Source organism: Rutilus rutilus, assembly GCF_951802725.1.
Source record: "Rutilus rutilus genome assembly, chromosome: 8".
NCBI classification, from domain to species: Eukaryota; Metazoa; Chordata; class Actinopteri; order Cypriniformes; family Leuciscidae; genus Rutilus; species Rutilus rutilus.
Window position 1 is genome coordinate 38,674,565 of NC_140222.1, and position 17,401 is coordinate 38,691,965.

Sequence of the window (17,401 nt, forward strand, 5' to 3'; positions counted from 1 at the left end):
ATATAACTAAAAGCAAGCTCACACTACATGACTTTTGGCAGGATTTTTCTGTCGCAGATTTCCAGATTTCACCGATTTCCAAGGTCTACGACAAAACCCCTGGATCGGGGCCAAATCAGTGCTTGTTGCGGTCGGCGATGCCCGTTAAGTATGAGCAGGTCAGCGACGTGATCTGAGCGAGTCTCGAGCAGCCACAGATGCTGCAATATTTTCAAACCTGTTTGATATTATTATGTTTCAGGTAGCCCTGTAGTGCGAGCGTGCCATAAAATTATTGAACGAATTAGCACAACATGGCCACAATTTAATAAATCCTTGAAAACTATTAGCAAAACTTTGCATGGGAAAAGAAAATACGATTTTATACGAAATATGGGTTACTGAGTTTGCTAATGTGTTGGCTCGCTGGGTAAAATTTGGGTTATGAAGCAAAACCTGTTAAGTAGGTTTAAAGTGTGCTGTTAATGCAAAACTTTAAAACCAATATATATTCTAGTAGCTAAACTGCAGGGCTGACACTCCTATGATTAACCTTGCATCACACTGTAGCATATCTAGGCTATTTCCTAAGTGCTCTTCGCATCGGAGCGCTTGGAGTATTCTGGAAGAGACGGGCTGCCAGCTAGATTTAACCACGAGTTACCTGACTGGTGAACGAGTGGCTATTGCCTGTGATGGTTTCATAGCAATAATTCAAGTAAAGATGGGATATTAATGTAACCATCAGGTTCTGTTGGGTCTTTGAAAGGGCCTCAAGCACTGTTCGACTTTTCCTAATTTTGTGAGGATGGATTATAAACAAGGTTCAAGATTGATGATACATGCTTTTATCCGGTGCAAAATATTGGCAGTGTTTCCTAAGGCAATAATTATTATTACAATTACGCATACTTATGGTTAATGATATGAGCAACAGTCTAGCTACACCCTAGCATCCATATAGCAATTGACTTAAAACACTGTAGGAACTGCACAGCAATATAGTTATTAAAAGCAATACTTTTTGACTGCAATAACCTTTCTAAAACATACATGTCAACTTTGGAAAAGCTTCAGTAATATATTTTGGTGATCAATTAGTGTTATCCATATAAAACATTTTTTATATTAGTTATTAATTATTTAAATTAGATTAGAGTTGTCAGAAAGTACCGATTTCAGTACCGGTTCTTCGGCATCTAACTGAAATAAAATAAGTTAAAGTTGGGTACAAACTAAAATTGTAAAAAAAAAACAATAATAATAATAATAATATTAATAATAATTAAAGTTAAGTGGAAATATAGAAAATGCAGTTAAACATGACAAAAGCACAAAGCAAAATCTAATTTGCCCATTGTATTCACACGCTCATCGGATTTGTCTGTGATTGGCTACACAAGGGTGTTTACGATTCTGCTCAACAGCGCTCACAGCGTCACAATTTAAAAGATTTCAGTTCCGTTTGGTACCGAAGTCGGTACTTTTTGACAACTCTAAATTAGATTTTACTTATATATTTTCATTTTTCATTTTAACTTTACTTGAAGTTTTAGTCATTTTGTTTTGTGTTTTTGTCATGTTTAATTGCATTTTCTGTATTTCCACATTTTTCTTACAATTTTAGTTTTAGTAATGTACAACTTTAACTTACATTATTTCAGTTAGATGCCAAGGCAACATTTCTAATTTTAAGTTTTTCCATCTAATATTTATATTTTATCTAATATAAGTATCATCTAACATTTATATTTTATTCTAATAGTTATTATCTTTATTTTTATTTTTTTTACATTGATTTAATTTGTATAGTAAATCAATGATATAATACATTGTAATAACAGTATGTGTGTGTGTTATTTTTATTTTATTTTTATTGCCCCAAAATACCAGACATTATTAACAGAACATGAGGGTTAAACTCAGGGAAATAAATAAATAATTTAAAAAGTGGTAGGTACACAGTATAAACCTTTTCAGCTTGGCTCATGAATATTGAATAGGTGATGTAACTTTCGCCCAGTAAGCCTAACTGATTTGCTGAAAGGCAGTTAAGTGGGAGTTAGCAAAAGGAGGATTAGCGCTTTTCGCTTGTACATTCGTTCAGTTTACTGCTGATGCAACTGGTTGGCAGGATCTACTTGGTCTTGAAGTCACTGCTTCCCGTGACTAACGGCTTTTTTATTATTTTTTTATTGCAACATGGCCAAAATAAAAGAAACTCTCAAAATATATATTTTTAGATGCTTGCCGACACCCCCAGTTAAATCGTAGCTTGTTTTGTCTAGGCGGCATGTTTAGTCTTCTGTGTGGCACAAATAAAAAACATGACACTTTCAGAACATCAGGTTCTGTATACCAACACTCATCAGATCAAAGACAACCATCTGAATAGCTTCCAGCTTCTCGTCTGTTCACAAAGGCAACATCGTTTCACTTCAAAAAAGGGAAGGTAAACGAGAAGCATGGCGTTGAGAATTTTCTCGCGAGCACCTGTTCTTGCAAGGGGTGCCTGTGGTGAGACAAACTCCCTATTTGACTACAGCTTGTGGCAACACTACATTCAATTGTTTTCACAGGTCTTTTTCGAAGAGCACGCTGAAGCTGTAAGTGTGATGCTTTCCCTGATGAGTGCCTTTCAAATTGTTCCATCAGTGCTGTGAAATGCAGGGGCAATTGCTCGACCCGGCAAAGCACCGCTCGACACACTTATCAGCAAATGGCAAACAGCGCAAGCAGAGAGATGCTATCATAACACTGTGGATACCTGGAAAATGCATTGCACTGTGTGACATGGTTTTGATTCGGAGAGTTGCATCACACGTATTAACTGGCGGGCGGAGTGAAGATGTAAATATGGAATTATCAAGGATAGCATTTTTCCGCGACGGAAAACCACTTTTTTTAAACACAAGGGAAGGTGGAAATGGTTGAGAGTATTATTTTATTTTTTTCTGCAAAAAACAATTGTATTACAGCATTTTTGATCAAACACATAACCTCTGCTTTAGGGAATCGACACAACTTAAAATATTTCACTCAAAATGTACATTCTACGGAGCCCCTAAAGGGTCATGGTGGTGGAAAAAAGTATGAGATGAGAAAAAAATAAGTCAATGCTTTCGCGTTCCCTCGCAAATGTTTTGCTCTCCCCTGATGAACTTTTAGTTCACTCGCAAAAACGTTTCGATTCTCAGCGGAACGCAAAACTTTTTTCGAGGAAACGCAAAAGCATCGACAAATAATGTTTCCTCCATCTCATATTTTTTCATGTCCCATGTTGAATTTGCATACTCCTCTTTTTTTATAAAAGGGCAAAAATACAAATGACACTAGAGTTATTTTAGTATTATTTATTTTGAAAAATAATTCAAAAATGGGTTATCGTTAACTAAAACTAAAACCATTGAAATTAAATTAAATTAAATTAAATATAAAACTTACTTTATTTCACCTAATTGGCAAAGCAACATTTCTCATTTTCATTTAGCAAGATGAAGTACTAAAAGAACTAAAACTAAAACGAACAAACTATATAGACATTTTTGAACGACTAAACCTTCAATTAAAGTGAAAATATAAAGCTAAAATCTATATCAACATATTAACGCAAATATAACCATGAGTTTTTTTAAAATATATATATATATATATTTGCTTCAACTTAAACTTAAATGAAAATTCGAAATGTTGTCTTGGCAGATAAATGAAATAAAAAGTTTCTATATACACACATATACATATACATTTGTTATATATATATATATATATATATATATATATATATATATATATATATATATATATATATATATAACATTTTATTTCAACAAAGTATTGCAATATTTTTAGTTAATAACAACACTTTATTTTTTAAGTACAATAAACTTGTATGTTTAAGTCATTTCAACATAAGTTGCATTAAACTGACTTAAAAATGAGTCGAACTTTGTATAACTTACAAAAAATGTAAAATTGCTTACCTTATTTTGACGAGTTAAAGCAATGCAAAAACACGTTATAACTTATGGATCATATTATTTTACAGCGTAGAAAAAGTGTTCTGAAGTCAAACGATAGCTTGGTGTGAAAAGAAAGCTATTCTCTAATAATCTCATACACATTTGAGTTAAAATAAATGTGGACGTGCGATACCAGGCTTGATGCCAATGCCGCTAAGAAACAGATTTTGAAATATTGGGGTGAGTAAAAGTTGACAGTTTTCATTTTTGGGTGAATTATTCCTTTACTGCAACAACATTAAACAACAGGAAGCTTTCTGTCATGGAGAGTCCAACACCTCAAGGCATTTGTCTCCATAGAGGATTCATCTCTCCATACATGCCTCTTGCATCCACAGTGCTCTTTATATCATTAGTTTATGTCCGTCACAAAATATAACACCGTAGGGCTTTCATATATTAATCTGGCACTGAGATCAACCCCATGGCAGGGCTGGATGGAAAAGCTTGCCAGCTGGGTCAGTCTGTGTCCAGGCCTCTGGCTGGGTTCACAATCCCCAGTGAACAAAACCAATCCAGACTCTGTTGTGCTCTGTTCTGTCTCCACGCGCACCAAGCGTCATCGCTATCAAACGTGACACAGTTTCGAAGACACCGGGGAGATGATTTTCTATTATTAGAGCGATGTTCCTTCCATCCATTCAACCTGACATTACTCTGAACAGGAATACATAGCAAGCACCAAAGAAGTTTGCTTGTGCAATCCAATAAGAATAGGGTGTTTCTTCAAATTCTGGCTCTTTTGGGCTTGTGGAATGAATTCACACTTTCCATGCTCTTATTAGTTTGCTTAGTTTGATCTAAAAACATCCAACTGTGTGTTTACATGTGTACATTTGCCTAAGGGAACATTTCCATGGAAGAAATCCAGTCATTTCAATAGAAAACTGTGCAATTGGGAATTTCGAATGAATGTGAAAGATTTCCCCATGCAGATTTAGCAACGGGTTAAGGTTTGTCACCTTTAAGCAAAATTTGGTAACACTTTATTTTACAGTGTCCTTGTTTAGATGTTACATGTACTTACAATAGTAATAACATTAAATTATGCATAATTACATGCAACTAACCCTCAACCAAACCCTTATCCTAACCCTAACCCTATAGTAAGTGCATGTTGTTAATTATTATTACCCAGAACTTAAATATATAATTACACTGTAACAATGACACCTTCAAATAAAGGGTTACACTTTATTTTAAGGTGTCATTGTTATAGTGTAAGTAAATATTTAAGTACTGAGTAATATCAAGCAACTACATGTACTTACTATAGGGTTAGGGTTAGGATAAGGGTTTGGTTGAGGGTTCGTTGCATGTAATTATGCATAATTTACTGTTAAGTACATGTATCATATGTATCAAGGACACTGTAAAATAAAGTGTTACCAAATAGAGTAACACAAAATTTGCTACTGTAACCACACCTACACTCCTGAAAGTTTCCAAAGTTTCCACTTTATTAGTAACATCCTGTGTTGGAAATGACACTTTCAACATTTTTGAAATAAATGCTAAGGCTATTTTCATAGCTAGCTTTTTTTTTTGTGTATCCTAAATATACACAACAAAATAATATGTGTATATATATATTGTTTGGGACATGTTGATTGTCGTGGAAATATCACCACAACTCGTAATTTGTCTAAAAATGTATCACACTATAAATATTGAAATAGTTTATCATTGTTTCATTTATGATTGTTTTATTGTTTAATAGTTTATGATGTATTTTCATATTTAACATATAAAATCTGGGCCTGAGACAAGGGCAAAACTAGAAAGTAGCAAAAATAAATGACGAAGACATTACACAAAGTTTACAAGGCACAATCCATGGAACTTGATTATACTAGATTTCACAAGTTTGGGATCCATACGATTTTTATTTATGTATTTATTTATTTGTTAATATATTTAAGAAATTGATATACATTTATTTAGAAAGGACACATTAATTTGAAAAGTGACAGTAAATACATTTATACATTTTGCAAAAGATTTCAATTTCATCTATTCATCAAAAAGATTCCTGGAAAAAAAAATGCATCACAGTTTCCTCAAAAATATTAAGCAGCAAAACTGTCTTCAACATTGATAATAATCATAAATGTTTCTTGAGCATCAAATCATCATATTAGAATGATTTCTGAAGGATCATGTGACACTGAAGACTGGAGTAATGATGCTGACAATTCAGCTTTGATCACAGGAATAAATTACATATATATTACACCAGAAATTTATTTTCACAATACTACTGTTCTCTCTCTCTCTCTCTCTCTCTCTCTCTCTCTCTCTCTCTCTCTCTCTCTCTCTCTCTCTCTCTCTCTCTCTCTCTCTCTCTCTCTCTCTCTCTCTCTCTCTCTCTCTCTCTCTCTCTCTCTCTCTATATATATATATATATATATATATATATATATATATATATGTATACTATATATATATATATTAAACAATAATATTGTGAAATATCTTTTATATATATTTACGTGTGTGTGTGTGTATGTGTGTTTGTGTGTGTGTGAGTGTGATACATATACATATACATATATATACATGTATATGTATATATGTATATATATATATATATACACACATATACATATATATATACATGTATATACATGTATATGTATGTATATATATATATATATATACACACATATACATATATATATACATGTATATATATATATATATATATACATACACATATACATATACATACATGTATATGTATATGTATATATATATATATATATATATATATATATATATATATATATATATATATATACACACACACATATACATATATATATACATGTATGTATGTATATATATATGTGTATGTATATTATATATACATTTTTTTTTTTAATAGATGGACCTTTTGTGCACATAAGAAACTTCTTTTAAAAAAACATTAAAAGATCTTCAAACTTTTGAATGGAAGTGTTACATAAACAGGAGGGAAAAATCTTAATTGAAGTCTTAAAGTCTTATTGCAAATCAACACATAAGCTACCTGTAGATGCTCAAACACCTCTAAATGTTCAGCGCAAAGTCTCTAAGTGTCAAGACATTTTGACACCTAAAGAATAAGAGTTAGCACCCCATCACCAGAATCCACATGAAGCCAGCATACTGGTCTATGTCACACAACAATGAGAGATGTTGGTGTTCCCTGGATATCATTAGCATTATCGTCCCCCCCCCCCCCCCCCGAAAAAACAATCAATCAAGCTGCAATCTTACCAAAAATAGTGGCTCTTTTTGGCAGGATGGTGACAGCGCCAACAGCGGCATCCTCGAGGCCTTGAATAGGGCTGTTCTTGGCTCCCCAACTATCCGACCCAATCCACAGGAAATGGCCCACTTGATCCGCTCTTTTACTGGCGTTAAGGATCCCCCTGCGAACATTCCCACACATGGAACCATTACCCTGACATTGAGGCCCTCTGTGACTCTTCAAGAGAGCAATTGCAATGGCATCCAGATTGAATCGTTATCGAGAATGAAATACAAAATAGCACTTTTGAATCGGTTGGCTGATTGATGACATGTTGATGTCATTAATCAATACCCTTAGGGCCTTATCCAGCAAACAAGATATAAGCCCCTGAAGTGCACCCTTGAGTTTTATCTAAGTAATAGCTTTCAGGTCAGCAGAGTATTGACTTCTTGTCATCAACAACTTTTACATTGTTATTTTTGGAGGTCAAAAGGGAGCGATTAATTGTTTGAAAATTGAATTTATTGTAGCTCTATCTTGCAATTTCCACTTCCTCTTCCTCGGCTGGCAACGCTGTCAACAGCTTACCGAATATCTTCGTCGTAAGCAAAAATAATGACCGCCCGGGCATGACGTGTCTCCAGCAGCTGTCGGATAATCTTGTCAAAATCAGCCTGCTTGTGGTCATGAGGGATCTTCAGGGACTGAGCGATGCAGATTCCACCTAGATAAAGAAAAGAAAGAGGCACATGAGTGATGCACAGTGATGCATTAAAAATGGATGAACATTCCCCTAACGTTAAATGGTTTCCATTCGGTTATTTTTTGGTGGCAAATAACAACATTCCATGAATGTTCTCTGTTGGTTCCTATTTGGAACCAAAATTAAGCTTCCTAGAATGCTGAAGGCTTTATTGTGACAAGCTAAGGAGAATATAGATGGTTTCCTATACAGAACGTTTCACTGTAAAAAAGAAGAAAAAAAGTCACTGGCTTAAAATTTTAAGTACAATCAACTTGGATTTTTAAGTAGTTTCAATTTATGTATATATACACACACAAAATAATTATACACAGTATACACATATATTGTGCAAACACAAACATTTATTTTGGATGCGATTAATCGCGATGAATCGTTTGCCCAGCACTAATAAAATTGCATCCATATCTATTTAAGACCCCTGAAATAGAAGACTTTCTTATCTGGGAATTTGCAATGAACGTCACAGGGGAAAGTTCTTGAACAGCACTGCTATGGAAAAATATTAGGATATGTCAAAATCCATCAACAGTTCTGCAGGTTTTGAATCAGATAGAAATGGAATATGTCAATCTCTTATATCAACCCATTTCCAAGATATTTTCCCATTTAATATATGAATATTCTACAGGATCACTCTGCTTAGGAACAACAAAATTCAAAGCAAAGGCAGAGATGTAAGTGAAAGTGAAATACAGCTTCCTCTTTTTTATATGCAGGTTGATGACGAGTCCAAATCTCCCTGGTGATTTATTAGATGGCCGACATCAATATCTGGGTCCGTTCCCGTTGCCCCGGAGTGGCACTTTTATGAGCTTGGCATCAGAACATTGGAAATGCGATAAAAAGGGACAGACAAACGATGTAAACCCATCGTAGTCGCTTCAAAACACTGGCTTTTCTGGAAAGAGAGGCACCAAACTTGGCATCACTCCACGTTTGTCTCGATCAAATCCCACAGCAGTGCTCTTCTGTTCCCGTTCATTGCATTGTACTTAGCCTTGGGAATCTTTCCCATTATCTGGAATAGTCATTGGGGAACCTCATACTGTTCTGCCATTCTAAGATAGATGAATACCATGGAGCAGAATGAATGCCAGGATAGCGGATGTTTATTGTGATGTAAATGTGTTTCATGAATGCAAGAACACTTTCACAAATGCTAATGCGGTCTAGACGGGTCGTCCAAAATACAGTTCCCTTTCACGTCGGTCACTCCAACGTTCGTCAGAGGGATCCGACAGAAATGGGATCTTCGTAGAGAGACAAATCTACTTTGAGAGAAACTAAACGAGCCAGTGCACATTGGCATGCGAGAATTGCGCCAGCCGCTTCTATCACGCAGTGTGGGTATATAATGAGCAGAAGGTGCAACGCATCTTTGCATTTCGCTTCGATCACTGTCTCACATGCTTGGGCTTAAGAAACTGCGTTCGTGGGTGGTTCATGTTCTCTCAGGAGAACATGGCCACGTCTGTGCGTTGTTCGTCTTGCCTTTCTCATAAGGGCATGAGCGTTCAGCGCACCGTGTGCCGTCGAGTTTGACGGCCACATTCACGGTCTCGCATGCCTGGCAGCTTACGGATGGGATTGCTGGTCCTTCTCATGGGGGACCTAGCGTTTCATTCAGGGCTCCAGCTGAGGACAGATGTCGACCGCTGCATCGGAGAGAGGCTGTTATACTTTGGAAATGATGATGCTGAGCTTCCCATTAGAGTGGTGTGTGCTCATGCTGAGTCAGATTCAGACTTGACAGCCATGCTTTCCCGGGCTGCTCTGGGGGCGCAACGCAACGTGTAAATCGCCTTGCCCGCCTCCGTGCTGTTTTCCCGGATGTACGTGAAGAACTTTGGCAGTATGGAAGCATGTTGGCGCCAATATGGCAAGCCAAACATGCCTAAATCTGCAGAAAAAGTATTTTCTCTCTCACTACCCTCGGTGGGGGGTGGCAGTGCTACGTGCAGGCCGCCTCTACCCTGCATGTGATGGCCACCCTGAAACTATGGAAGGCCAAAACGCTCATAATGCAGGAGGGTAGTTCTGAGCCGGGGTTGAGCTGCGCATGTTGACTGAGATTAAGTCAAAGCGTTGGCCCTCGGCCAGGGATGTCCACCCTAGTGGTCCAGAAGCGCCCCCTGGCTAAACCTTGCAGAGGTGCGAGATATCACCAAGTGTGTCTTCTCGATGCTCTCATCTCACAAGGTGGCCTTTTCGGCGACACTGTCGAGGACTGGGCCCAGCAGTTCTCCGCAGTTCAGAAGCAGGCTGATGCAATCAAGAGCTTGCCCCTTTGTGCTTCAAGTCTTGAAATGCTTTCCCCTCAGTCTGCTCGTCGCCAAGGGCGTCGTTCCCCTGCAAAAAAAAAAGAAAAAAAAAAGGGGACACTGCCACAGACAGCTCTACTGCGACGTTGAGCCTCGCAGGGAAATGACGCCATTCGTTTCAGCCGCCGAGCGGTCAGTGAAAAATCACCTCTGAGATGGGGCAACCCGGACCGGGATGAATCTGCTCTTTCCCCGGAGGAGGGCCGGGTGCAGAATTTAACTATTTTTTTCAGCCTCTGGCGGCTCAGCCAGCGGTACCCACACCTTCAATAAAGAGCAGTTTCTGAAATCTCTGGGTGCCACGAGGGTGGGGACGACAGCGTGCACCACCATTCCTCGCTGCTCTCGTCCCCTCTCCCCAAGAGGACCAGAATGGCAGCTTGCGACGCTATGCCTCGCAGCTCTCGTTCCCCTCTTGGCAACAGGGTGAGAATGACAGTGCACGACGCTATTCCTCGTCACTCTCGTTCCCCTCTTCACAAGTAGGTGAGGTCGATAGTGTGCGCCGTTACGAAACCCCGCCACTCTCATCCCCTTCTGCAATCGCCAGCGGACAGCAGCATGCGGTTCGAAAACGCAGTCAAGCCTTCCCACACATCCTCTGTCCACCCGTGGAGCCAGGTGGGTGTTGCACCGCACACCCAGACCTCACTCCGAGCCGCCTCAGTGCCTCAGTGTCACAATCTCCCATTCAAAATGCTCTCGCAGAAACGCATTTTCGAATGCATCCGTCCCCAAGACTAGGTTGCAGTGATCAACCTGAAGGACGCATACTTTCACGTCTTGATTCTTCCTCGACACAGGCCCTTCCTGCACTTTGCTTTTGAGGGTCAGGCGTATCAATACAAAGTCCTTCCCTTCGGGCACCTCAGCCTGTTGGGACTTTGGGTCAACTGGAACAAGAGCAAACTCTCCCTTGCGCAGAGGATCTCTTATCTCGGTATGGAGCTGAACTCGGTCAACCAGACAGCGCGCCTCACAGAGGAGCGCGGCCAGTCGGTGTTGAACTACTTGAATTCATTCAGACGCAGGACAAAAAAGGACGCTGAGGTAAAATATGATTTCCTTATTATAAAATATGATTTCTTTGTTTTGCAAATCAATTTGTGTGAAACATGAAAAAGAATAATGACACTGACAGATTCAGTGACTGATTCGTTAATTTGATTCAAACAAACTAACTTAGGATTCTTTTTGACCATTGTACACATTCAACAAATCAATACAACTGACAAATTCAATGCAGAAAACAAGTCAGATAAGAAATGCATAGAAATGTGTTATCTTACACTAAAGTCAGATGATTTTACACACTGACATGACCGAAACGGACTTGCTACGAGTGTTACATAGAAAACACAATGGTATGATGGGTATATCATTTCCTGCTGTACTGTACTGTACTACATCAGATTAACCCGCTACACTTGGAAAGGAAGTCCAAAATCTGAACCTTTCCGGCCTTCCGAGTTGAGTTAATGCGATTGATCTGTCAACTAATGTTAACTGACCAATTAGGATCTTCGGAAGCATGTCACCAAGTGGCAAGACTCGCAGTAAATTGACACGGACAGGCCCTGCAGACACCAATTATAATTAAATCCCTCTTAACCATGGGTTTCAATCCCAACCCGTCTTGGAAAATGCACAATGCATGCCGACAATGTATGCAGTATGAATCACCAAAGCGGATACAGCCTGTGTTTTCCCTATACAGCGTGCCGTGAAATCCTTGAAATGTAATCCAGCCATTGTTCATGGGTCTCTCTCTTTGTCTATTCACCGACACTGGCGTTCTTCTGAGTCGAGATATTTTTAAGTGTGTTGGTATGTCATCATTGTTAAACCTCTGCATATCCCCGTCACTAATTTCAGCCCTATAACATATCCCTTTGGGCAGTTTTAAAAATGAAATTCCAGTAAACTTTAATTAACCTTGAAATGAAATACCTTTACGTCTTATCCACCCCGACACATTTACATTTGTATTTATCTAAAGCGATTTACTGTCCAGTACATTCAAGCTGTACATTTTATCAGTGTTTGCAAGCCTGTGACCCTGGCAATGCATATGTGCTGTTCTGTGATGAAGTTGATGGAAAATACAGCAGAATTCTGTGCAATGGATTTAAACTCGGTGAAATGTGTTCAACAGTAGTAAAATAGCTGAAATATACACACCTGTGAGAGACTATCAATTCAATTCTCTATAAAAATATAAAATTATATTTTATTATTATAATTCTTATGATTATTATTGATAGCAATAATAATAATAATAATAATAATTATTATTATTATTATTATTATTAGTAGTAGTAGTAGTAGTAATAAATATGTATTAGTAGTTATTAAATAATAATAATTCTTCTTCTTCTTCTTCTTCTTCTTCTTATTATTATTATTATTATTATTATTATTATTATTATTAAAAACTCTAAATCGCCTCGTGTTTTACAGCTTTTATTATGATTATGATTATGATGATGGTGGTGGTGGTGGTGGTGATGATGATGATGATGATGATGATGATGATGATGATGATGATGATGATGATGATGATGGTGATGATTAAAAATAATAATAATACAATTATTTTATAATTATTTGCAATTATTATTAAATAATAATAATAATAAAAGCTGTAAGCCAATAAAAGTTGTAGTTGTTGTTGTTGTTATAATTATTAAATGTCATTGTGTATTGAATATTGTTACCTTGTATACTGCCGTTGTATTGTAAAGCAATAAGCACAGTGATTTTGTCATAATTAAGGGGCCTTTTACACGACACCATTTAAAAATGATGGTTTTGGCCATTCATTTACACGACAACTGAAAACACAAACTTTTAAAAACAGGTATCAAAGTTCAAGTTTTTGAAAACGATAGCGTTATCGTCTCCGTGTGAACTACAAAAACATGGATTTGTGAAAACAGTGACATCATGCGCATGTGTATTACGTGTTTGGTCTATGGACGCGTAGTGTTTCTTTACAAAGTGACATCGCCACCTACTGGCCTGGCATGAATAATACAGTGATTCGTAGTCGTTTTTTGTGAAGGGAATTTGTTTTGACAATGCCGTCGTCTGAACATGAAAAACGCAATGAACTTTTCTATTCTTAGTACGTAGTTGCCGTGTAAACGTGCCCTGAAAGGTTAAGATTTTCTAATCATGACCAAGAACCTGCCTTAGCAAAAGCACTGTCAAATGTTTTGTCAGTTAATTAAAAAAATGTCACATCTATAATGGTTATTCATTGAATATTACTGAATAAACCAATATAGCTACAGTGGGTTAGACATACAATATTACTTTTAAGGGTCAGCTCAGCTAAGATTCTGCATGTTGAGTTTTTACGGTGCATGTTCTTAGCTGGAAGCTTGCCTCAAATTTAAGTGCCGCTGACAGTACGAGCTCAAAGGAGATAAAAGTGAACAGACCCGATAAAGTAAAACCAGGTTTAGAAGGAGGACTCTGACATTTCTCCAGGCCAATACTGTTATTCACATCCATAAAGCCGGATGTCACTCTTAAGTTCCGGAGACGATGTCTAACAGACTGTAGTGGCTTGACCTGGATCTAATTCCTAATCTTGTACCGTCAGAAATGACCACTGTAATCCAGGGCAAACCTCAAGGCGCAAGGATTTTCTCAAAGGAGACCTTTTCCGATCCAAGTTCCCTTGAAGTACTGATGAGATTTTTTTACATTTAACAAACAGACATAACAAGCATACAAATCATTTACCAACTACAATACATAACATTTATTTTTTTGTTTCATAAATCATTGTAATCACTTATAAATCCACTCTGAGAACTATTCACTGGAGTAAAAAGTGTGACAGTTGCCCCACTCTCTCCAATTTAAAAATTAAAATAAGTGTAATTCTGAATTATTTATCTAATGTATATTTACAGACATGGGACAAGGACTCTTGTGGCTTGCGCCTTGTTTATATCAGGCAAAATGGAGTGACCTACAAATGTTTGATTTTTTGACTTTGCAGTTTTTCTTTCTGGCCATAAAAGTGAGACAAATGTGTTTATATCAACATATTTTCTGATTCGTTACAAACCAACACTAAACCCTAAACCGTGCCTGTCGTCACTGGAAGAGGGTGAACAGAACACCATTTTGATGAACAGCCTCTGGTAATTGGCTCTTCGGAGATTGTTGACGCCTCGTCTTTTCATCACGGTGCTTCAACAGCCATCAGAGACACTCAACGAAGTAGCCTAAATGTTTGAGATTCAAGACACTTCCCGTCATTAGGGGGTAATTTGTGCTACATGAATGTGGAGAGGTCTGTTTAAACGAAACACGAAAATTAGGATTTAATTCAACACGCAATCAGACGCTCGGAAGAAGGTGGATTCAGGGTGTAGATCGCAACGGAGATGATGTGCACTGCAAAAACTGATTTTCTTACACAGAATTTGTTCCCAGTACAAATATCTAAACATTCCTAAATCAAGATCACAATCGGAGTTATATTAAATAATATTCCGGCTCTTCCAAGCTTTATAATGGCATTGAATACAGCCTGAGATTTTAAAGCCCAAAAAGCGCATCCATCCATCCATCCATCATAAAAGTAATCAATGCGACTCCAGTGATGGGTTTTTGTAAGAAAAATATCCATATTTATAACTTTATTAACTTTGGGCTTCAAAATTTCAGGCTCTACTCACTCCCATTGTAAATATTTGAAGAGCCAGGATATTTTTTAATATAAATCCGATTGTGTTTGGCTGAAAGAAGAAAGTCATACACACCTAGGATGGCTTGAGGGTGAGTAAATTATGGGATAATTTCCATTTTGGGTGCAAATTATTCCTTAAAAAAAAAAAAAAAAAAAAAAGTGAATCTTTTCTCAAGTGAATGTATCTTGATTTGAAAAACAAGACAAAACTGAGTAAGAAAATAGTTTGCCAATTGTGAAAGAATTGAGAGAAAAAGTCTTGACAAGTCTTGACACACAAACAATGTCTAAAGTCAATGGAGTCCAATGTTGTTTTTGGTCCCTATTGACCTTCACTGCATGGGCAAAAACAATCATCACACTATATTTTATGTTTTGCAGAAGAAAAAAAGTTTTTACAAAATACATTTGAGGAACAACATGAGGGTAACATGATATGAGATTTTTCATTTTGTGGGTGAACGATCCCCTTAAGCTTCTTGCATTGGATCAATGAGCAAGTGTTTGTGTAATACATCTGTGAGGAACATACTCCAACATATAAGCGCTATATAGTAGTAAATGGACTACTGACAGAGCTAATAAGCATATCTGTGTTATGGTAGCAAATTGAGGAGATTAAGCCCCAAAAATTAGAGTTAATCTGCTTGGTGAATGAGGCTGGCGAGAGAACCGACTAGATTTCACTTACACACATTGATCTCGCTCTAATCCCTCAAAAAAGCCCATTTCCCACTGATCGTATCACCGCGGCCCAGTCCACACTGACATTTCTGTTATTTCAGTTTGTTCATGGTTGTGTTATGGTGTGCCTTGATCCAATTAATCTCAGTGTATGGGTAGTTTCTACTCAGAAACACTTAAACATTGTGTGTGTATATATATAGATAGATAGTCAAAGCAAAAATTATTCAGACACCATATATCATTTTTGATATTTTATTACTAGTGGCGGTGCAGGACACTATAGTTAAATTAGGATTGCAAGGTGTCTGAAAATGTTTTGGTTTGACTGTATATATAACCTAATTAAAAGCAGCTTGCCATTAATCTAACTACTTTAAATGATGAGTAGGCACTGCTATAAAGTTCTCTCAATCTAATTCTAAAAAAGTTGTTCTCTAGTGAATGCTCAATGCTCCATCAATACAAATTTTCAATGGCAGCTGTTTGCAAGAGGTTACGCTCAAAAGAGTGTGTGGGTTTTGGCGGCTCCTCAGTTTTGAGGATATCAGACACCAGCCTCATAAAGAACTCTAGTTATTGCCCATGGTGGCACTTCAAGGATGAACGGCAAAAATCTATCAGTATCATGAATGACAAAATATTGATCTAGGCAATCATTTTTAGGTTAATTCATGTCTATTCCCTGGCCAGAGCAATGGCCTGAAATATGGCTTCACTCCAGGACCGCTAAATCTAAAAATTACACATGGAGTGTCAGAACTTACAAGGTCAACCTTGAGATCCGGGCTAAACTCTGGCAAGCTTGAGTGATCCGGCTGCAGAAGCTAAATCGCAACTTCAAGGTTGTAATTAAAATTGCAGGGCAATTCTACGTGCCACTCAGCAAGCCTCTCTATCATACGGCCCTACAAAAAACTCAATATCCGCGGTGTGAGCCGGCGCGAATCCAATAAGATGCCCCTACAGTTACTCATTTATGTATATTGGTAAGATGGCGTAACCAATCAAGATATCACATCGTCTTAAATGGCCTTGCGTTGCGTGTTATGTTGATTTGTGGCTTCGAGGGAAAGTTGTTTGCAAGGGCCAGCAATTAATCTCTATTGAATATGTAACAAAGGCAAAACACTGCGAGGCTGCGGGCAGAGAAACTAAGATCTTTCATCATCCTCTTGTCTCTCATCTTAAGACGGTGAAGCTCCGGTATCTTCATCACTACAGGCACAAATTATCCACTTCAATTCTGCTCTCAAAACTTTGTGATGCACAGAGCCCAGCATCTCTTCAACTTTCTTCAATAAGCCACAGTCTAGACTTTCCATTCACCATGCTGACCTAGAAAACAGTCGAGCAAACTGTGCCTCAACAAAAAGGCAATTTATTACGACGTAGTCTGTAGATTTTGCGCACTACTTATATTTACAGACTGTAACAATGTCAGACAAGATCATCAGGGCAATCTATCTTCGTTGAGGCGACTCGCATCAAGGTGCATGGGGTTGTTTTCTACAAATGCAGAATAGTGGTAGTGTATGAACAAAAAGGAAAGACCATATTTCTGCACAGTAAAAATATAAGTGATTCATCGTCGGCCAATATTGGATTTGTCATTGTGGATGCTCACTTCCCTACTTTTACATTGACATAAACTTTGCTGTTTTTACCATTCATTTAAAG

The 17,401-nt window shown here is 37.5% G+C and overlaps 1 protein-coding gene across 2 annotated transcripts in view; it reads right to left on the reverse strand.

Annotated features, from left to right (window-relative positions):
• Window positions 1–17,401, reverse strand: part of grm7 (glutamate metabotropic receptor 7) — a 219,351-nt gene that overhangs the window by 106,037 nt on the left and 95,913 nt on the right. For both annotated transcript variants that reach the window (XM_084415672.1, XM_084415671.1), the window contains exons 3-4: window positions 7,828–7,963; window positions 7,263–7,417 (exon numbers count right to left, since the gene is read on the reverse strand). In XM_084415672.1, the coding sequence (XP_084271798.1) occupies window positions 7,263–7,417; window positions 7,828–7,963 (291 nt within the window). The remainder of the gene's footprint in view (window positions 1–7,262; window positions 7,418–7,827; window positions 7,964–17,401) is intronic.